General features: G+C 53.4%; 2 protein-coding genes across 3 annotated transcripts in view; one reads left to right on the top strand and one right to left on the bottom strand.

Annotated features, from left to right (window-relative positions):
• BAZ1B (bromodomain adjacent to zinc finger domain 1B) overlaps positions 1-13,263 on the top strand; it is a 52,647-nt gene extending 39,384 nt beyond the window's left edge. The window contains exons 14-20 of one of the 2 annotated variants that reach the window (XM_083806279.1): positions 2,287-2,434; positions 4,034-4,181; positions 6,003-6,121; positions 8,512-8,663; positions 10,322-10,425; positions 11,026-11,342; positions 12,941-13,185. In XM_083806279.1, the coding sequence (XP_083662405.1) occupies positions 2,287-2,434; positions 4,034-4,181; positions 6,003-6,121; positions 8,512-8,663; positions 10,322-10,425; positions 11,026-11,342; positions 12,941-13,047 (1,095 nt within the window). In that variant the 3' untranslated portion in view covers positions 13,048-13,185. Of the gene's footprint in view, positions 1-2,286; positions 2,435-4,033; positions 4,182-6,002; positions 6,122-8,511; positions 8,664-10,321; positions 10,426-11,025 lie in introns of both variants that reach the window. The other variant, XM_083806278.1, reaches the window with a different exon arrangement.
• Positions 13,264-18,321: 5,058 nt separating this feature from the next.
• FZD9 (frizzled class receptor 9) lies at positions 18,322-20,264 on the bottom strand. The gene has a single exon (XM_083806280.1). It carries the CDS (start codon positions 20,211-20,213, stop codon positions 18,462-18,464), a length of 1,752 nt encoding a protein of 583 aa, XP_083662406.1. The 5' UTR covers positions 20,214-20,264; the 3' UTR covers positions 18,322-18,461.
• Positions 20,265-22,509: the final 2,245 nt, after the last annotated feature.

Genomic DNA, 22,509 nt, shown 5'->3' with positions numbered 1-22,509 from the left:
TTAGAGGCAGTTATCTGTTGAAGAAGCCTGACTGGTAGGCTTTTAAAAACAAATCTCCTGTACAGGACAATAATTCCAAAGTCTTTTAGAGCCAGAATTGCACTGAGAGTACACGGTGGAAAAAATATAGTATGGCTGTACTGGAAAAACCTTAGTGTGCTTGCTGACTACACCAGAGAAATTGCAGTCTTGTGGCATCGTTCTGTCTCATTTTCCCTGTGAGAAGCAAGTTATGGCTTAACAGGCACCCGTTTGCTGACGTAATTGTCTATACTAAGGGTTCCTGCTGGCTCGGCTACGTAGCTAGAGAGCACCACTGCTGAGTGGTGAAAGATTGCAATGTAGACCTGGCTTATGGCAGTTTCTGAAAATCTATCTTTTGCCTCCGAGTCTGTGCAAATGTTCCCACGTCAGGAGGTGGTAGCACTCCGCACTGCCCTACAAAAGGACAGGGAATTAGCAAAGGGAACTGTTGCAGTGTGTCATGAGTACAACTGCCTAAGCGTAATGAGAACATGGGTAGGTTATCCACCCCTGCTGCTTGCTGGTTGGGAATGTTCACAAAGGAGCGGGCTGGGGAGCACTTTTCACCTGTATCACTGGAGTGCACCAGGCCCTGATGGCAGACAAGATCTCAGAGCAGCTTCACAACCAAGCATTTGTGGTGTCAGCTGTTCAGAGGGATTTCTCTCTTACTGTCTTAGGGTACCAGATGAGAGGCTTCCTAGCTTTACCAAAGTAGACATTTTCTGTCACTCTCAAGTCGAAATGTGACTGAGGCTGCCTCTGGTAGTTTGTTGTTGTTGTTTGTTTTGTTTTGCTTTTGTTTTCTGTGCTAGAACACTCCCTTCCAGCTGGGAGGTTATTTAAGTAACTTGTTTCAGTCTCCTGTTTTGCCTACTTGGCAATTTGAACTCCCTTGATAATGGTACTGCTAAAATGCCTGAGTCTCATGATGCTTGGGAAGCAAGGCTGAAAATCTGTTAAATTCCGTAGGCCTGGGGAGAGAAATCTAAGCAAAATGTGCCAACAGCTTTTGCAGATTTATCTTGGCCCAGCAGTTACCCAGTATGTTAAGAGCAAAACCCATGGAACAGTTACTTGGAAAATCAATTACACAGTATGTGAAGCACCTCAACAATGTTCTGCAAAGAAATAGCACAGCACTGTGTAATCGGCCACAGCAGGCTATGGAGGTTTCCATTTGTCTTGAATGTCTTGGGCTCCAGGTTCTACACTAGCAATGGCAGCAAGGATGTTGGCTTATTAGAACAGTTTGTTTTTCCAAACATCTAATATACACTGCGCTTCCTCAAATTCAGTGGGAGGAGAATGTGCAACTCTGCAAAATTCCTGGGTTTTGTTTGGCTCCCAAATTGCTGTCAGCTGCAGAGTTTAGTTTTTCCCATCTGACACTTCAGTGTTTGTTTTTTCATTCTCCTGTGTTAGAATGCTAACTTGAGTCCTATTATGTCCCTGTCATGTCTAGGCCATCACCTCATTGTTAAAAAGCAGAGGATTAATATTTGAGTTGAACATGCAGTGGCTCTGGATTACTTCTCTGTTCTGGTGCATTTCCGGTCCACCGTAATGTTTTTTTTCTAAACCTTCAGAGCTGAGTTTGAGGTTTCATATGAAGCTTGCTATGTGCAGACTAGGTGTAAATCTCAGATTTAACGCTCTCATCCTCGCTTGCAGACAGTTATGGGATTTCACTTGTGCTGAGGTCATGTTGTCTAAGGAAAGGTGCTGTTTTCATATCTGGGGCTGTCAAATCTGGTAGCAGTTTCTATCACAGTCCTCTTTCCCAGCTGAGCAGCTCAGAGGACCAAGCGGTGGATCTTGCTGATGGGCTCGAGCCTCTCTGCGGTATCCACTGGAGGGCAGTACAGGCTGCTCCAATCCACCACGCTCAAGTGGTGCTGCCAGCTGTCTACTGACTTTCATCCCACATTTTACAGTGCTAGATTTCTGCTTTTTAATTTCTTAGTTTGCTGATTATTTGGGTTAGACTTTCAGAATAAGAATTTGGTGCAGTTCACGTAGGTTGTTTCATCTTGGCCATAAACTGCAGAAGGGCTGTACTACTATGAACAAATTGTCTAATCCAGTAAGGCTGATTATAGATGAACCACAAATAGGACTGCAGAGGCTATAGAGAAGGAAAGAAGTATAAAGTTGAGTTTTGGTTATTAAGGGCCCCAGATAAAGGATATTAAAAACATCTTCAGACTGTAGTGAGGTGTGTCTGTGTGCTTCGTTGTAAGTTGTTAGGTCTGTCTGCAGGTTGCTTCAGCCATGGAGAAGTGGAAGACAGCAATCCGTGAGGCCCAGACCTTCTCCCGTATGCATGTGCTGCTCGGGATGCTGGATGCCTGTATCAAGTGGGATATGTCGGCAGAGAATGCCAGATGCAAAGTGTGTCGCAAAAAAGGTATGCATTCCTGCCCCCCGCCTGCGTAACAGTCGGACGCTGACACCTCTCCATGCCCTGCTTAGGCAACATGCCCATGTTGTTGTCACTTGCTTTGGCTGTATTCTGAGTTTTAAAAATGAGGATTTACACAGAAGCATTGATCTCACAGAAGCATTTGACCCTGACTCCAATAAACCATTCTTACGAAACCAGTAAAAAGTCTTGCAGAACATTGCAGAGCTGCTATTCCCTGAATATTTACGGTACTTGGACACAAGTCATCTCCAAATACTTCTGGGAACTTTTGTGCCACTGTCCATTTCCCTGTTTAATTTTTGAGTTGGAATGGTCCGTGGGTCTCTGAGCCTTGTCAGTTATTCCTATCTCTTACAGAAGGAACAAGCAAGAAGAGGTTAGGAAGATTAATGTGCTTTGTAACTCAATAGGAGAGAGAAGTGGAATGGTGCTAGTTTGAGGCTAGAGTGGAAGTAGAACTGCTTGCTGAGCTAGAAGAAGCAAAATGTTTCTTGTGTGAGAGCAGAGAAATGAATCTATCTGCCTTTGGCTGCTGCTCTGGTAAGGCTGGGGAAGTACCCGAACAGGTGACAAGAGACCATCTTCTCTGTGTGCCTGACATGATGAAGGGCTTTAGAGTCCTGCAGGTGGAGGGGAAAGCTAGGGAGGGTGTCACCAGTAGTGGAGTACTAGTAATTGTTCTGCCATAACCTCCTTTTCATGGAAGCTTGGAGAAAAGAGCTTGGTAGCACCTTCTGCCTCATCGTGTGCTTTTTGTGTCATTCTGTATTTGCTGAAACACTAGCAGCAGACAGACCCCTGGGGGAATGCTAGGCCACTTCTGTTTACCAAAAAGCTATGCTGTCCATCTCTGAAGAAATGAGAGATAAATTGGTGCAATGTCCTTCTTCACTACAGGGCCTCTTCCAAACCAATGCGTTAACTGTCCTGTCTGCTGCTGAGAAGGGGGGTCTAGGCAGATGTAAGGGGGGGCTTACCTGAGACTAACAGACTAGAGTTTCACAGAGCTTGAAAACCAGGATGTTAGAGACATGCTGTCAAGCTCTCTGCATTATTATTATTTTTTTTTTCTCAGTAAATGAAATAACTGGCTCAGGACTACGTTCCTGTTTCCCTGCATCATAGAGAAGCACAGAGAAGCTAGTTCTGCTGCATACACTTTTTTTTTCCCTGTGGGCTTGCTGCCTTAAGTAGAAAGAAGATGCTGTGCAAGTTGATCAGATTGAGGCTAGAATAAGAACGGTTATGTTCCTAGCTTCTTGCTAGGCTCTTGGGCATCTCTGCAGCATAATTCTTTCCCTGTGTTTGGTTTGGGATTTAGTCTGGGTGGAACATATTTGGCAGGTTTCTGCCTTTGCCCTGCAAAGATTTCATTTGAGTTGAGGGACTTTACATTGTTGTATTTAATTCAAATGCTGCTTGTTTCCACTGCAGTGTGGAAATTGAGAGGAAGGGTCCCTGTCATCAGAGGGCATTTTGTGTCTTTCTCTTGCTTTCTGATCTCTAGCCCTGTGGCAGTTTCTGCATCACAGGTTGAGCAAGGCTGTGACGCTCGGTTACAAGTAAGTTACACTCTCCTAGGTGAGGATGACAAGCTGATCCTGTGCGATGAGTGTAACAAAGCCTTCCACCTGTTCTGTCTGAGACCGGCACTCTATGAGATACCAGATGGTGAATGGCAGTGCCCAGCTTGTCAGCCTTCCACTGCCAGGCGCGGTTCACGGGGCAGGTAAGTGGCGCTCCTTTCCTTCCTGCTATCATTGATGCAGAGTTCTAGCCATGCTTTCACAAGATAACACAAAAAGCCTTTAACAGCCTCTTTAAAAGGATCGAAATAGTCAAGTTAATTCAATAGCACTGGAACAATAGAAAAGCAATTTTTTCAGGCTGTAACTTTAGCACACCTGTGTTGTACCGACCCGTGACAACTTCGGTCATTTTAATAAGTAACTTCAGTGTGGCAGTGGAAGCATGCACAAAACATGAACCAAGATTCTACACAATAAAGACTGTTGCTTTGTTTGACTGAGCAACTTGTTGGGTTACTTTTACGTGGGAGTATAGTTGGTAGTGCTACAGCTCTGTAGTCCCCTGAGCTAAGTTACTCTTGTGGCCTTGTCTAATTAAAGCAGACATTATTCCAGGCTGCAGCTCAAACCCTACTGGGTGACTAAAAATCAGACTCTGAAATGCCACCTTGTCAGTTTTCTGGACCTGATGAACATTGGCACCTTAAGGCAAGAGCCCTTATTGACTTCAGAGAGAACATGATTTGAGGAGGAATCGAAATTGTTCTATGCAGCAGAATTGAGTAGTTGCCCGCTGACAGCAAGGGGTTGAATTGTTTTGTGAATTGCAGGCTGAAAGTTAACTGTATGCAAAATGTATTTTTTTTGCTTACAAAGTAAGCTAATTGTGACTCTGTGCTGCACCTATATGCTTGTCAGCAAGATGAGGCTATCAAATGACACCTGATGCATAAGCAGTCAACTGATTCTCCCTTACAAAGTGGCAGCACAATAAGAGGAGTACTAGCTTGTAGTGTGCAGGTGGTGCACAGCTTTGAAAGTATTACTTAGCTCCCTGGGCACCATTTAAGAGTTCATCAGACTAGTACAAAAATTACAGGGCCTTAATGCAGCTGTTCTAGCCTGAGATCATAGTTACTTTGATGTGGTGGAGTCACCTGCAAGCTGCTTGGCTCCTGGATGACAGCCATCAGGTGGAGCAACACCTGTCTTGTTATCTGCTTTCTGCTATTCCTAGCTGAGGCAGGAAAAAAATACTGGCCTGCAAAGACTTTTGCCCTGCTTTTGCTCCTGTGGGAGCTAATTCTTATTCCATTTACTGCTCAAGATCCTCTTTCTCCGGAGGACTGAGATTCCCACAATAGCTTTGCCTTTGTCCCCTTCTGCCTATGCATGCTACTTTTTGTTACGGTTTAAATGCTTTAACAAACACTTGCAGAAAATTGGAACTCCTGGGCAGAGTCTTTGTGGCTTTTGACATCAGCACATGAGAAGCCTGAACTGATGATCTGCTCAGTAATAAGCTTAGCTATGAATAGCACTAATCAAGGTCTGTTTCCTATAGTGCACATGCAAGTAGCATGACAATGAAAGGTGATGGTGGGGAAATATTCCAGCAGGAACAATATAAAAAATCTGAAATTCCTTAGGCCAGGCCTGCAGGCAGACCTGTGTAAAACAGCAGCACTTCCTCTCAGGGAAAAGTAAGTGCATAGCAGTCAGTATCAAAAATACTTTGTCAAGTGGTCAAGGTGCCTGGGATGGGGGAAGGAATACACAGATTTATCTGCCGGGAATTGTGAGCCCAGATGTTCAGATTGTAGTCTGGGAAGTGCCCTTTTAGCTGTAGCTACAGCTTGATACTCTAGGAAATACAGTAGATTGCTTCAGTTTGAGTCTGAATTTTATTTTACACATTGAGTTGGTCAGCAAGTCTGTGTGTGAACAAACAGTACAGAAGGCCCAGGGCTTCTCACACCAGGTTCTGGTACAACAAATATGTGTTACTTGCTTTGCTCTAGGAACTACACAGAGGATTGTGGTGAAGATGAAAGTGAAGAAGGTGAGGAAGCTTCTGATGAACAAGATGCTGAGGAAGAAGAAGAAGAGGAAGAAGATTACGAAGTTGCTGGACTGAAACGTAAGGCTTTGACCATGCAGGAAAGTAACAGAAAATGTTAAGACTCTGCCTTCAGTGTCCAAAAAATTAGTCCAATTTCAGACTTGTACTTCTCATACAGAACAGGTTCTTGGAAAATTGGGAGATTTCACAAGGAAGGCTGTGGTTGTGTTGTATGTTACCTGGGGAGCTGGAAGTAGCTCTTTTCCCTTTGTACAAAGACAGCACTTAGAGATTTAAACTGTAGTGAGCTCTTGCTCACTGTTGGTTGCTTCCCTGGGAACACTGCTAATAATACACTACCTGGCAGTCAGCAGAGGCTGCAGCAGGGAAGGGTTAAATGGCATTATCTGTTACTGGTACTGACGGTCTGTGCCTAGAGAGCTTTTTGCTAAACTGAACACTGTTAGTAGGTTCTCCTCAAGTTTTAACCACAGCTCCCTCTCCTTACTTTTTCCTTTTCCACCAGGTTGTAACCTCTTAAATGCAGGATTTCTAGTGGCAAGGTGCCCTTTTCAAGTAGTAAGACCAGTACTTCATCTATCCATTCCACTGGGAAGGCACAGTATTGAAGGTGTAGTGTGGCCTGAACTGCCAGCACCTGTTAGTTGCATACAGAGGCCACTCAGGATGCATGCTAGCTCGTTCCTGGGCAGCTGAATGGAATAGAATAGCATTTTCTAGACTCCTCAGTGACTACTTCTCTATTCCGGTGTACAGTGTGATCACTTACCACTTATTAGTGAGTGTATCCACTTTGTTTTTAAGGGAGTTTGACTCTGTCTCATTTGGGCAACTTGGTACACTGAAAAGCTCGGTGTTGGAATGGTGTACTGCCAGCATTTGCTTTCAGTCAAAATGTCCTTGACTAACATAAAATTAGCTTCAGACTGTCTTAACCAGGGCAGATGGTGAAATTCAGAGACTGGGACCCAAAGGCTTATCCCGTGTTCTTTCAAGGGTTTCCATCTGTGTCTATCAGTCTTGATTCCCCTGCTTCATTCTAGTTTCAGGGATGTTCACTGATACCCTAGCTATGTATGCTGCTTGTTGTTCTGTGGTGTATCTGTGTCCACACTTGGAGCGTGTTCAGTCCATGTTGCATGGCCAAGTCAGGAGCAAAGCCAAGGTTTCCAAACAATAGCGGAAGAGTTACAGTCACTAAAAATAAAGCACTAAATGCAACTCCTGGTTTTAAAGAGCATTGACATGGAAAGGTCACTGTGGAAAACTTTTGTTTTAATAGAGAAGTCCCATTAATCCATGTGGCGTTTATCCTGAGGGATATAACTTAGAATGTTGGATTGTCAGACATCTAACACGTGCCTCCTGCTTGACACACAAGCAGGAGTGACAGCAGGCAGACGTCCCACTGCCCTGACGCACACTTACTCTGCGGTGGGAGCCTGGCAAGATGATTTATTGGACAGGGCTGGATTAGAGGCTGCAGATAAAGTGCTACAGCATGCTGCATGCAGCTTGCTCAAGCACTTGTGACCAGGTGGAAGGAGCTTGGCTGGGGACGAAAACCAGAATATTCTCCTGATACACAGGGGTCATGAGAGAAATATAAGACAAGGGAGTTGAACAGCACACTTGCATTTCCATCATTGTAAGGCTCTGACAGGGAGACTTAACAAACGATCAGGAACATTACTGTGGGACATAATGCAGCAGCCCTGGTCTTGGGGAATAAAATCCCATTGTTTCCCACTTGCAGCACGTGGAGCAGCTCCCTGCTGCAGTAACTTGACACTCCCTCTGCACACAGTTCACTTTCCAGGGGGGCTTAGCAACTGGCTTATCCCACTGTGTGGGCCACTCATAAATGTTTGGAAAAGAACCCATCCACAAATGGCTGAGGAGCAAGGGGGCAGCAGGAAACCAGAGCAGTTGTGCAGGTTTCTGTACCCGGTGCTTTCAAAAAAGATGTTGCAGTTGTATTTAAAACAACTGTATATCCTTGCATTACTTCTCCCACCCTCCCTCAAGTCTTGATGTGTCAGGGTTTCGGCACTTAATTCTGCAGGCAGAGGGTCTTTCTATTTACAACACGCAGGAAGCAAGCAAAGCCATACCTGTGGCAGAGTAGCTGGAAGCCCCCAGATGTCCCTCAGAAGCAGAGGGCTGGTATGTGTGACCACCCTTAGTTAGAAGATTGTTGCCAGACAGCATTGGCCTCTTTTTGGACAGGAAGTGCATACTTCATCTGAAGAGGGGTACTGAACACAGCTGACACGGGCATGTGCTGGATGAGGATGGTGATGAGAAGCTGGGCCATTCCCCTCATCCATGGGTTCAGTAGTTCCTCTGTGCTGAGTTACACCTGGTGTGTATGTCTGGGGAAAAGGCTTGTGATCTCTGCTTCCAGGTTAACCCATTCCTCTAAGCCCATGGCTTATGTGTTTCAGTGAGACCCAGAAAGGCCGCCCGGGGCAAGCAGAGCACAGCCATGTACTCCTCGAGGCAGGGAAGGCACCAAAGGAAGAAGCAGTCACTGCACCCTGCCAGGGGACCCCAGCAGCGGGCTGCACCTGTCAACGGCGCAGACATTGATGAGCTGGTAAGAGCCAAATTGCTCCCTGGGGGCTGCTCACATCATGAGTTACAAACGAAACAGGTGTCACACTTCCTCCCCTCCCCTTCCCAAAGAAATACCCTGAATTGTATTGTGTAACCCGTGCTGGGCTGGAGGCGGGTTAACAAAGGAGGCATATCCTTAAGGGCCCGGTGCAAACAGAGCAGAGATATGCCAGACATCTTTCCCCAGCCGCTTCCACGCATTGTCCCTCCTTGATTAGCAGGCAGCCTGCAGCTTGTTAAAGGGTTTTAAATAGTATCCATATGTCTCTACAGAGAGATGGGGGGACTGAAGGGGGTCCTGCATGTTCAGAGAATGCCAGCAATGTAGGACCCTCACTCCCTGGCCTTGGCCATTTTCTGGCAGTTGTTGTCCGTATGGTCACTCCCCAACCTCCAGGACATAATTTGGCTGGCTTAGGTTTCACTTGACATTTGAAGAATAAAACCTTCTGCTCCTGAGCAATCTTGTGCGTGCGTGCTAGTTGGGGTGGAGCTGCCGCATACTGTCCTGTTTGTCCTGAGGAGGGATGCACCACAGGGGATATGTGAGGATACTCTAGCCCCGTGGGCCACGTCACTAGCTTCTGCCATCTGTCTGCTGAGCAGCACTGCTGCGGCTGTATCCTGTCACTCCTCTCGAGTGGTCTTGATTGTGCTCTTTGGGCTCACAGCTTCTTGTGCTGGGTGTGGGTGGGCTGGTTGCGCTGATCTGCAGCATCTTTTTAGCTGGTGTTTGTTATAGATTGGAGGGCAACCAAACCAGCAAGCCCAGCATGGACTGCCACAGCCTGCTTGGAGAGATGTTCAAGTGGGAAAAATCTTACTGGAACAGCTGGGTCAGGAACTCTGACTAGGGCTCTTTCACTTACTGTTTGTCCTGGAAAGAGACCAAAGCGTTCTCAGGAATGGCTCCCTGTGTTGTGGAGCCTTCTGATGTACCCTAAGCAGAGCAATGCCTCATGAGCTGTGTATGGTCAGAGCTGAGGAGATGTCCCTGTGCTGGTGGCTGACCTACAGATTTGTGGGCAAATAGCTGACCTTGTGTTCTGCCTCTGTACCGGACAGCAGCACTTGAGGTATCAGCTGCTCTTTGGTATTTAAAATGGCAGAGTAGGCTCTGGAATTGGCCCTCAGTACAGCAGCACAAGTGCCTTCCCCCTCTGCCTCTCACATGCTGTCCACCAAGGGCTCAGAGAGGGAATTTACACTCTCCATTTGCTGTCCATATTATTTGGCTGCTTCCTTTGACCCTGTTGTTTTTAAACCTATCTTGAAAAAGCTTGCTGTGCCAGGAGAAAATACAGGCAGCCTGTGAGCTATTCCCATCAGAGCTTATGGATGGGGCTCCCATTCTGTAACTCAAGCTGCCACCATGTGTCTTGGCTGTTACCATGAAAGGTCCTGCAGCAGAGCAGTTTGCCTCTCAATTATTGTAGAAGACGTCTGCGTCTGAAAGAGCTGAGCTGTTTTTCTGCAGCAGTATTGCATATCCCCACCCTGAGAGACACTGGCTTGTAAGCAAGAGAATTGAAAAGGTCTGCTAAGAACCAGCTTCTTTGGCCTAGAAACTGTTTAATGAATACTACAGCCCATGGTCGTTCCCCTCCTTTTAACAGCATCCCTCCTTTGTGTGGGCAGGTCCTTCAAACAAAGAAGACGACACGTCGCCAAAGCCTTGAGTTGCAGAAGTGTGAGGAAATCCTCAGCAAGTTGATCAAATACCGCTTCAGCTGGCCCTTCAGGTGAGGGCAGGTGGCTTCCTCCTCCACGTGCACAGGACTGTACCTGGGCTGTGTGTAGGTGTGGGATGGCCATGCTGCAGTCCTGCTGGATCCATTTGCTGGTTGTGAGACCTGGGTTTCAAAAGCAAGTTACAGGTCGGAGTGAATCTGCTCCAGTAGAAACCACCATGCTCTCAGTCCTCTGCTGGACTGAAGACCTGGGGCCCTTCTGAGGTGGTATAACAGAGGGTGGTAGGCCATGAGCCAGAGAGGGGAGGATGGGATCGGTGCTTTCTGCAGCCCCCAGGATTTGCAGGTGCTCTGTAGGAGGCTTGACTGAGACAAAATAGCCCTACCTGCCATGTACCAGTCCCTATGGGCCAGCACTCTGGGCAGAAGGATGAGCTGCTGTCATTCCTGTCTTCAGCACTGCAGCCAGCACAGGGCTAACACTGTAGCACCGTTGAGGTTCGTGGGTTTGCCTATGGCACTGCAGGGGGTGTAGGTTGGGGCTGCTGCTCAGCAGAGGGGGTGGGGGTGGTTCACACCTCCACAGCTCTGCGCTGCGCAGTGCCAGGGCCTGTCATTTTCCTCCTATCTTTGTGGCTCTTCGTTCGTCAGGGAGCCAGTGACCACAGAAGAAGCCGAAGATTACTTTGAGGTCATCAGCAACCCTATGGACTTCCAGACTATGCAGAGCAAGTGCTCTTGTGGCAGTTACCGCTCGGTGCAGGAGTTCCTCTCTGACATCAAACAGGTGTTCTCCAATGCCGAGCGCTACAACCAGAATGGGAGTCACGTACTGTCCTGCCTGGAGAAGACAGAACAATGTTTGATCGACATGGTGCACAAGCACCTTCCTGGCCACACGTATGCACGCAGGAAACGTAAGAAGCTCTCTGCCAGGTGCCAGGGACTGGAGGAACAGGAAGGCGACAGTGAGTCAGAGCCCCTTGAACATTCCCGGGGGCGGAAAAGGAAGAAATGAGGGATGGGGGGGGACTAGGGGGAGAGCCAGAGCTGGAGCAGGCCTTCTGGTGCTGCTGGGCAGCAGGATGGGTTGTCTAAAGGGAGTTAGGAAGCAGCAGGCACTTCTCTATTAATACAGCCTTTCCTTTGGCCCGTCCTAACTTTATTTTTTCTGCAATTTCCTCAAATATTTGGTCATCCATTGAGTGAGCAGAGATGACTTAACTGCTTCCTGCAAAATACACAAAGCTCATACATGTCTGTCCTGCTAGGAGGGGAAGGTGGGAGGGCAAGGGGAAGGCCTGGCCAAAGCCTGGCGGGGCAGGGGCGCGTGAAGCCTACTCCAGCTTGGGCGCCGTTGGCTTTCTTGGAACGAGCCACTTCCTCCACTCTGCAAGCAGCCAGCACTGGAGCGTGGTGGAACCTCTGCTGTCTGCTGCCTGTGATGTGACACCAGCCTTGAGCTGGTGCAGGGAGGGATCATACTGCTTCACAGATGGACTGGGTGCGATCAGGCCAATGGGCTGCTAGTTCTTGTATGTATATATTTATATGGTATTAATTTTTGAGCCCCCAATGAAGGGTTGTGTAGGGCGAGCAAGCACTTACATTTATAGAGACACAGCTTTCACCAGCATCCTAATACAATTGGCTTCAAGGTGCTCTTGCTTCCCCCCCACCCCCCCCACCCTTGGGGAGCAATCTCTGGAGGTTGTGCTCTGAAGAGTTCTTCTGAGATCAGCTCTCCACACATAAGTGGCAGAGAATAGTCAGTTGGTTTCCCTGCTCACCTTGAACAGCACACAATCATGTAGCCCTTTGGATGAACCTAGTGCCAGAAGTATACCAGAGAGCATGTCTTTCTGCACACCCTGTAGGGCGCTCCAGGGCAAGGGGAGCAGCAGAAACATGTTCTGTGTAACTTTTTAAAATAATTTTCTAGTTATTAAAAGTGGCTTGTTTCTAGCTGTGATCTTGTATAAAGAACACCTGTAAGATACTGTTGTCTTGCTTTGGCACATGTACAGTTTATATCAAATTGTGTTTGCTGTATATTTTCCCCCCTCTGAAAACTCATTTTCCTATCAGTAGCTGGAGTTACACTGGGGGACTTGGTGGGGGTTTCCCAGTCCCTCTCTAGCCATGCTCTCATCTCCTTTTGGAGTAACGCCTTCCCTAGCTCACCTCTCTCGCACTCCCCCAGCACCATGAGGACCGTCCCGCACAGGCTGACCAGTGGGGAAGCTCTGTCCTGCTGGGAGGCTGCTCTGCCATGGCCCCAGCGGTGGGTTCTGCCACTTGAGATACTGACTTTTCTCTAAGAAAAGAACGTTCTTTAATCACCTCTCCCTCTCCATCATTACAGGTTTTGATCATACAATTAAGGCTTGAACTTTTTATTATAGAATTCTTCAGTTTAGAACAAACTAGTCACAGTGCTGTTCTATACTGGTTTTGTAACACGGAAAAACAAAAGCAGCTGTTGCAGCTCCTGTGATTTGAGAATAAATTTGAGATCCTCGATTAAAAAATTGCAGCCTAGTTTTGTGAACTTTTTTATTAACAGGTATTTGTTTCAGTTCTGGACTGTTGATGGCTGTCGAGACTAGACAGGTTTCCAGCCACTTCCCTCTTCCCCTCTCCCCAGCCTCAGCTCCACGCCCCACAGAATAGCACTGACGTTTGTATTTCGCACGTCCCCTTCAGAGGCTATGTTTTGTCCTGTTAATAGAGAACATTTTCTGCAGGTCCTACACAGTGAAACCTTTGGAACTGTATGTTTTTTAAAAATAAATGTCATTTGTGGCGGGAGGGGGGTTCTGCTAAGGGCTGTACTTGTAATAAATTGGAAAGTTAAAAAATAAACATTATGTACTTGTGTTTGTAAAATTGGCTTGCTTCAAGTCCTTTGTAGGTGCCCTCTGTGCAAGACTAAGACATCTCATGTTCCACAGAGCTCTGCTTTCCCCAGAGCCCGCATCAGAAGTGATACAGCTGTCTTAATTCTGGAGGGAAAAGGGAGGCACAGAGAAAAGGATCAAAGGAGCACTGAGTCTGGGTTGGGTCAGCTTACAACTCTGGAGAACCATCTTCTAGGCTGAGCTCTGCTCACATTTGGTTATACCACCGCCTGGGCTGTGCCCCTCTAGTCCAGGTGGTGTACCTGCTCGGACAGGTGGGTTGTGCTGCTGTTACCATCTTTGTGATGGGGCTGTCTTTGCACGATGCCTTTTCCTAAGCTTTGCTGGGCAGAAGGTTATTTGCTGGCATGGACGTGTGTGCTTTGAGCTGGCCCTATTGATTGTCCTCCCCAAAGACAAGGGGATGTGTTCTTTTTGCTCCTGGACAGTGAAAGGTCAGGAGGGAGCAGTCCTTGAGCTGGCTGCCCCTTTCAGTCCGTTCTTGTCCTTTGGATTGCAATTGTTGCTCCTGCAAGAGGATGCGGGGCTCTTTACTGCATCATGGCACTGTGGGTTGTTCTGAAGGGAATACAAGGGAGTGATGAGGGGAGCTAAATAACGTTGCTCTTTCACCTCAGCATTGTGTGTCTAGATTGCCATCAAAACTTCTTCCCTAGGTCTGTTAATGTGCATTTTGTAACCACAGACCTGTTTGCTGCAGTTCAGAGATCGGTGGGGACTGTTCCTGCTGTGTCTGCAAAGCATGGCTCCCAAGGAGCCATCGGCTCTTTCCCAGTGTGGCTGGGACACTCTGCTCTACCAGGCTTCAGCACCAGGCCAAGTAACCACTTGTTGCTGATGTACAACCAGTCAGCTGTACAAGGAAGGTGTTGGTCAAAGTTTGTCTGTACTTCTACCAGTGCCATCAGGTCAGGAGTGTGATGCCTTCCTGGGCATTGCCATTGTCCTGATTGTTTAGGAGCAGAGCTGGGAGTGCTCAGGAGCTGATCTGAGCCAAGTGGGGTCCGGCTCTGCTGGGCTGAGCGGGGTTTAGCCCCCCCCAGGCTTTGTGGGCTTTAAGATTACTGGCGATGGATAAATAATGCTTTCCTCAGAGAAGCCTCATCCCCACACCACAAGTGAAGGCTTTGCTTGTTGGATGTGCAACAGGACCTGGGTGAACCAGAGCATGACTCAAGCTGGGATGGGTCCAGGCCTCAATGTGGAGACCTCACAGCAGCATCTGCTGTGAGACCTTTTTTGAGATTCGCTTTTTATAGCAGCCCCTGCATGGCATTAGTGTCCTATAAATAGCTGTCCCTACTCTGCGCTGGCAGGCAGCTGTGGCACCCCCGGTGCTGCAGGCTGGTGGGCGATGGCAGGCCCAGCTGCACCCACTGTCGCTCTGGGTGACAAACCAGGGCTGGGGCTGCCTTCGTCTTCTGGGTCTTCAGCGTGGCCTCAGGGAGCGGCTTACAAGGGCCCTCTGCCCGGGTCCCATCTTGGCTTCCTTGAAGCTTAATGATTAATATTAAGCAACTAATGGCCCGTGTGACTTGGGATTTTTTTAGCACCTTTTCAGAGCACAGATAATTTATTTCTGCTGCTGAAGGGACCCAGGACCTTCCTGCTTTGTGGGGCAGGGGCGATAATGTCTGCAGCTTCAGGAGTGCTGGGGAGCAGGAGCCTGGGCCAGGACTTCGGGGTGGCCTCAGCCTCTGCAGCCTTGCCTCCTGTGCCTCAGGCAGTTGTGAGAGGCAAGCAGAAGGGCTCCCGGGGGGATGGGACAGGGCCGAGCTCGGCCTGGTCTCTAAAACCAGACCAGCTTCAGCTCGAATCCTGTGAGGGCCGAGCGCACAGTGTCGGCAAGTGGTGTGGGGGGGTTGCTATGGTTTGGTTCTGTTTGTGGCTGCTCCAAGCAGGATGGAGGGGAGATGGCCTGCAGGGTCTGGGGTGAGCTGGGGGTGCGGGAGGACGGGCAGCTGATTCTCCCCAGCACACCCTGGGCTTGGGGAGCTGCAGAAAAGCAGTGACACTGAAGTGGTCTGTGCCACAATGTTGAGAGCTGCTGTGACAAAGGCAGGGGCCCCAGCAGAAGGCAGGTCAGAGGGGCATCTCCAGCTTGGTCTGGCACTGTGGCGCTAGCGGGGCCAGCCCCGCTGAGCTCCTGGGGCCTGCAGTGGAGCCAGCTGGGCTGCTGGGCCTGATAGCAGGCAGTGGTCGGGCGCCGGCAGCTCCACCACTGTGCGATAGCTGGGGCCCAGCAGCACACACTTATCTGGGTGAGTGCTTGAGAGGCAGCGAGCTATTTGGCAAGTGCCAGGGTGCTCAAGGGCAGGGTGTCCCCACCAGACTCCACAAGCCACCCAGGGAGCTGGAACATGGACTGCTGCTGTTGCTGTGCTGTGTGCCTGTGTTCATGCTGCCGCTGCACTGAGCCAGCTTGGGGCTTAGCACCACATGCTTCCCTGCACACCAGGGGTCTTGCAAGGCCCTTGGTAGCAGCATGGGTTGCACCTCTGGCACAGGCATGTGGCCCCCCCCCGGGTGAGCCGCCCCCTGCCCAGCTCCCTGTCAGCCAGCTCCCCGCACTGGACTTTGGAGCCTGTCCTGGAGCCAATATTGACTCTCCTGCCTCAGGTCATGACCCTTTTATCTGCCCAAACAGACCCTCCATGGCAGGCCAGAGATCCCAGGAGGCTACAACCCCACCCACCCACCCCAAGCCCTGCAGCAGGGGTACCACGTGGGGGGTCCCTGCCCTGGCAGCACTGTGACCAGCCTAGGAATGGGACTGGGTGCCTACCTGCCTGCTCAGCACCCGCTGGGCTCTGGCATCACGAGAAGATGTCCGAGCTTCAGGGCACCCACCACTGGGTGCCAAGGGATGCCCTGGCACCACAGGGCCCCTGCACAGGGGCTGCGTGCCAGCAAGTGCACGTCAGTGCTGTCTCTAGCTCTGCTCAGGTGTGGCTGACAGCAGCACCAACTCCTGGGGGAGGTGGACAGTATCACTCACCTTCTCCCAGTGTCCCAGCCCCCCCCCCCAAGGGACAGTGGCGGGGGGGGGGTGGATTAAAGGCACTTCGTTTCATCGGTCACACCAGCGACCCTGGCACACAAAGCCCTGCTGAGCTCAGTGGCTGCAGCAGGCAAGGGGCTGGGGCTGTGTAACCCATCCCTGCTGCGGCCTCAGGGCTGGCCGCTCACAGCTCGCCCTTGGCCATGGGCCCCCGCCACTGCTCCTCTAACTGCGGCTGGGCAAAGGGTGCAGCTCCCTCAGCCAAGCTGTGCCTGTCTCTTTCAATCCTGCAGCAGCCATCTGCAGGGTGACAGTAAGGCCAGGACAGGCTGGGGTCAGCACTAGCCCCTGCCTCAGGTTGCTTGGCAGGGCTGAGGAAGCCTCCCAGTGACTGGGTTAGGGTACAAGGGCTGCTCTCACGCTAAATGCATGTTGTTAGCCTGGCCCTGCTGGGGCTGGCAGTGGGGAGATCCCGTGCAGAGGGGCTGTGGGGAGGGGAAATGGCTGCCCCCACAAGCAGCCCTCTGAGCTCGCAGCTCTTGTCAGGGCTCTGAGCTCAAGGCCTTCGCCAGTGCTAACCTGGGTGTGCTAAGGAGGCTCCCTCACAGACTTGTTGCTCTTGAAGGAGGGACAGGGAGGCCCCCAGTGCTGGCTAATGAATGAACAATTAGAGGACGGAGAGGTCTGAGCCCAGCTCCCCACTGGCGCCAGGCACGGACCAGAGGCAGCCCAGCCCAGCAGGCCCAGAGCTGCGCTGCCCCCGCCGTGCCGAGCCGTGCCCTGGTTCCCTCCGCGGGGCAGGAGCCCCTGCGCCCGAGTCCTGGCAGAGCCACCCCGAGCCAGGCCTGGCTGCCCACACTGCTCCCGGTGCCCTGGCCAGCCCCCCCTGCCCACGGTGCAGAGCGGACAGCCCCCGGCTCCGCCCCACAAGAAGCCATGACAAGCACCAGCTGAGGCTTGAGTTTCCCTCCTGACAATGGGGAAGGCGAGATGGGCTTGTAACTGGAGCAGGGGATAAATAAAGCTGCCCAGAAGTTTCCATTACCCGCACCTCGGGCTTCTGTTTGGCACATCAAAGCCGAGCCCTTTCCCACCCCCCACTCTGGGTCCTGCGGCCCCCAGCCCAGCACCCCAGCTCCCAACCAGCCACGCTGCCTGGGCACGGCACTGCCCCACAGGTCCTGCTTGTGCCCCGAGCCCCCCCTGCCTGGCACAGACACCCCAGCATCTCATGGTACCAACACGAATCACCTACCGAGCAACGGAGTGGAAAAGATTATTCATCAGGACGACGCGCACAAGAAACCTGCAGTGGGAGGCAGCAGGCGCCAAGCCCAGCCATGGAGAAGCCACGGTGCCGAGTGGGGCTAAGCCGGACAGAGGGAGCTGCATGCTCCCCATGCTGAGGGGCACCATGCCAGCATGCCAGGCATGGGGTGCAGGGAGCCCCCAGGTGCCCACCCCAGCCCAGCACCTGGGATGCTGGAGGAGGAGGGCATGGCGTGACCGGTCCCAAACACAGCAGAGGGGACGCTCCCTGCACAGCCTGGGAAGAGCCTGGCAGGCATGCACCCATCACCCTGCCCGTCCCAGGGACTGTGGCTCCTGGCCTGCCACCTCAGCTCCTTCCAAGCCTGGGGGCTCCCATGCGATTGTTCTCAGCCCCCTCGAATTCCTCCGAACAGCATGAGGCTCAGTTTGAAATAACACATCCAGGGTTTATTGTTTTTTCCATTCCTTGCAGCTAATGATTTAAAAAAAAAAAATCTAAAATAAATTACAGAATTAAATAAACACAAACTGGATTATTCCCCTTCCTGCCCCGGCCCCTGCTGCCCTCCCCCCCACCCTCCCAAAGAAAGCGTTAGAACAGTCACTGGATTTGGCAACAGCAACAAAACCAAAACAATCTCTAGGAAAAAGCAGCTACTTGTCAGGGTCGAGTGGTGCCCGGGGAGCTCCCTTCGGGTCCCGCGGACCTCGTCACCCCCAAACCAGTGTGCATTCACTCTCCTGCCACTCCGCCTTTGCCCTCGCCCCTTCCCTGCACCCGGTGGCTCCCGCTCCAGAGCGGACTCCCGGGAGGCTCCACTGCACTCCCCCGTCCCTTACCCGTGACACTCGCTCTCCCAGCATGCCGTCCCCAGGGAGAGGCAGACCCTGCTCTAGACGTGCGTTGGGTTGTCCAGATACGGGTCTGTTTTGGTCATATGCAGCATGACCGTTGGAGCTTTGTAGTGGCAGTGCACCCCGCTGCAGCTGACCCCACTGCAGGGCTTGCCCCTAGTCCTCATGCCCAGCTTCCTGTTGCACAGGCTCTGCCAGGTCTGCAGCGTCTTGGAGCTCCATACCCATACCCCACTGGTGATGCCCACCACCAGTGACATGAAAATCTTTAGCATAAAGACGGCCACGGTGGGCACCGAGGCCTCCAAGGAACAGTTGGCTGCACGCCGGCCAGGAAGGGGCACGCAGCCACGCTCCAGGGCCCTGAGGTTCCAGTAATCCATGTTCAGCCGCTCATAGAAGTAGCAGACGATGACGCAGGTGGCCGGGACAGTGTAGAGGATAGAGAAGACACCGATCTTCACCATCAGCTTCTCCAGCTTCTCTGTGTTGGTACCGCCTGTCTTCATGATCTTCCGGATATGAAAGAGGGCAACAAAGCCTGTAAGGATGAAGGAGGTGCCGATGACCAGGTAGCAGGAGAGTGGGATGAGGACAAATCCAGTCAGGGCGCTGACATCCATGCTCCCCACGTAGCACAGCCCTGTCAGCTCATCCCCTGCCACCTTCCGCATGGTGAGGATGACGATGGTTTTCATAGCCGGGATGCCCCAGGCGGCCATATGGAAGTAGCTGCTGTGGGCTTCGATGGCCTCGTGTCCCCACTTCTTCCCAGCAGCCAGGAACCAGGTGAGTGTGAGGATGACCCACCAGAGCGAGCTGGCCATGCCGAAGTAGTAGAGGATGAGGAAGACAATGGTGCAGCCCGTGCTCTCCAGTCCCTCCTGGATGATGTAGAGCTCCCCATTCTCCCGGTCGCAGGCGATGTTCTCAGCCCCTGCTACCGAGCGGATGATGAAGGCCACTGAGTAGACGTTGTAGCACATGGAGAGGAAGATGATGGGTCTCTCGGGGTACTGGAAGCGGTGCGGGTCAAGCAAGAAGGTGAGTACGGTGAAGGCAGTGGAGACAAAGCAGAGGGTAGACCAGACAGCCATCCAGATGAAGGCAAAGTCTTTGTCCTCCCGGGACCAGTAGACATCCACCCCGGGGGAGCACCTGGGCGCACAGGAGAGGCTCTTCTCCACGTACTGGAACTTCTCGGGGTTGTCGCAGGCCCCCAGCCCATCGGGGCCCCGGCCCTCGGCAGTGCCCGGTGGCCAGGGCCGGGGTGCCACAGGCAGCATGCCCTGGCCCTTGTGGGGCTCGGCGGCCGAGGCGTTCTCGGGGGCCTCCATGCAGAGGGCGTTGGGGTCGTTCTTGGTGGGCAGCTTGCCGCAGTCTAGCGACTCGGGCCAGCCGAAGTTGAACTGCTCCATGATGGGGACGCACTTATGGCGGGCCTGCTCGCACATGGGGCGGCAGGCGGGGATGCTGGCGCTCACCTGGTCGGTGCACATGGGCGCGTAGAGGGAGCAGAGGAAGAAGCGCAGGTGGACGTGGCAGCCATACTCCACCAGCGGCGCGAACTCGTGCAGCTTCAGCGCAGCCTCGCGCTGGCTCTCGTGGCCCAGCAGGTTGGGCATGCGGGTCAGGTTGTACCCGATGCCGCGGCACATGGGGATGTCCACGGGCTGGCACCGCGCCGCCCGGCCCCGCGCCGCCTCCAGCGCGCCCAGCTCCAGCCCGCGGCCGGCGGCCGCCAGCTGCCACAGCACCGACAGGGCCAGCCGCAGCCGCAGCGCCGCCATGGCCCCGGCCCCGGCCCCGGCCCCGCGGCTACAGCGCCGCCATGGCCCGGCCCGCCCGCGCCCTCCGCCGCCCCCGGGCCCCCGGACCGGCCGCTCGCTGCCGCGGCGGCGCCGCCCCGGGGCAGCGCCCCCCGCCCCCCGCCGCCGCCGCCGCCGCCGCCCCGCGCCCCATGCGGCGGCGGCTCCGCGCCGCGCCGAGCCCCGCCGAGCCCCGCGCAAGGCGGCGGCCCGGGACAGCACCGCCCGCCCCGCGCCGCCGCCACGCCCCCGGGGCGGGCACGGGGACGGGGCCGCGCCTCTGCCGGAGGTGGGGGGCGGCGGGGGGCGGGGGGGGGCGGCGGGGGCGGCCCGCGCGCGAGTGGGGGCGCGGGGACCGCGGGGCGGCCCGGGAGCGGCAGCCGGGGGGGCGGGGGAGAGGGGGCCGCCAGCCCCACGGCCGGTGCCGCGGCCACCCTGGCATCCCCGGGAAGGGCTCCGGTGCCGCCCGGGCAAGGGCGCCGGGGGGCCGGGGGGCGCGGGGGGACCGGGGGCGCCGGGGGGGCCGGGGGGCCGGGGGGAACCGGGGGCGCTGGGGGGGCCGGGGGGACCGGGAGCCCGGTCTTGCCGCTGTCTCCGGCCCCCAGTCGGGCCGGGCTGCCGGGAGAGCAGCCCCGCGGGCACGGCGGGGCAGCACCGGGAGCCGGCGCGCTGCAGGCGGGGTCCCCGGGACCAGCACCGGGGGTGCCCGGGGTGCGGGCTGGCGCCGGGGCGCAGCGCCGTTCCCAGGCATTCCTGCAGACAGCGCCGAGCCCTGCTGTTTATTTAGTAACGAACGAACAGGCTGTCAGCGCTGTTCCTAATCGCCGTCCACACGCTGACACTCCAGCCGTATATTATTTAAACATACCCAATTCTGTGATATAAGGAAATTCCATGGGAGCCGCTTATCAGTTACTCCAACAGTGTGGGAGATAAGCAGAGCACTGGAATTCCCTTCTGTCACAGCACAACTGCTCGCCCAGCTCTGGTGCCACTGGGAGATGACAATCGGGGAAAGGCGTTAGCGGGGTGCTCACCGGGGCTGTGCCTTGGGTAAGGTATGCCACGCTTCCCCTCGTGTGCTCCAAGAAATGGGCATTTGTGTCGTTGGCGTTATTTGTTTATTTATTTTTTCCCTGCTGCAGGGCAGATTTGGGGGCAAATCCCCACCCACGGGCCACTTGGCAGGAACAGCTATGTCACCAGGGATGATGCTGTGGCTGAGTTGGGGTGGCACCAGCATGACAGGTACTAGGACCTGTCCCTGGGGTCCCTTGTTTTTTTCTTGTCCCCTCCTCCCTTTCAGCCACTCCAAGATGTGGCCCCACGGCAGGGTCGTGTGTCCCACATAGGGCGAGGGACCCAAGGGTGGCACTGCCACCACTTCAGGGCACCCCACACCCCAAAGCCCAGCTCCCGGCTTCTTGCAGCTGAGGCAAACCCAGCATCCCTTTATGGATCCGTTTGCTAAGAAAAACTTGGAAACATGACCTGGCAAGAGCCACGAGTCTCAGAAAACAGCTCTGAGTGCCCAGCAGGGGTTTGGGTGTGCAGCGGGCACAGCAGTGCCCACAGAAGGGGGCTGGCAGGGCCCCAGGGTGCCTGAGCCTCTGCACTGCCGTCTTGCCTGAGCCACCTTCCGTTTTGCTGACACTGGGTCCTCCTGCACGTTCATCCAGTGGGGTTGCGCAAAGGGAAAAATCTATCTGGACACTTCTCGCTGCCCCCGCAGCTCCCAGTGCTGCTGCCTGGACTGTGAAGGGTTAATGGGGGGGCGAACTCACAAATAAATGTCTTTTAATTTAATTTTGCTTTAATATGTAAAACTGTTGCTCTTGGCAGGGGGTGCTGCAGCCCAGCCAAGAGCAACATGTGGATTTTCAGAGTCAAGGGGCTCCCTTTAATGCAGAGCAGTGGCCACTGCTCAACTCCGCCCTGCACCCCAGGGTGGCACCCTGGGAAGCCCCCCCACCCCGACACCAGTTCAGGTGCCTCACGGGATGCCCAGGGGGCCCAAAGGCCCTATGTGGAGAGCAAAGGATCCGTGAGGCCTCCCCAGCACCTCACACACCCGCTGCATGGAGGCTCAGTCCCTGCTGTGGGGGCAGGAGGGGGGAACAACTGTGCCACTACCCCCCCCCCCCCCCAAACTTGGCCAAATCTTGACCATTTGGTGTGTTGACAGTTAATGGGGCGATCAGTGGTGACCATGCCCGCCCACTGGTAAGCAACCTGCCCAGCTATCCGCGGCAGTGCTGGCCCCCCTGTACCTGCCAGC

The sequence above is a fragment of the Anser anser genome (assembly GCF_964211835.1).
Source record: "Anser anser genome assembly, chromosome: 20".
In the NCBI taxonomy this organism is placed as follows: domain Eukaryota; kingdom Metazoa; phylum Chordata; class Aves; order Anseriformes; family Anatidae; genus Anser; species Anser anser.
This window is presented reverse-complemented; position numbering and strand designations above follow the sequence as displayed.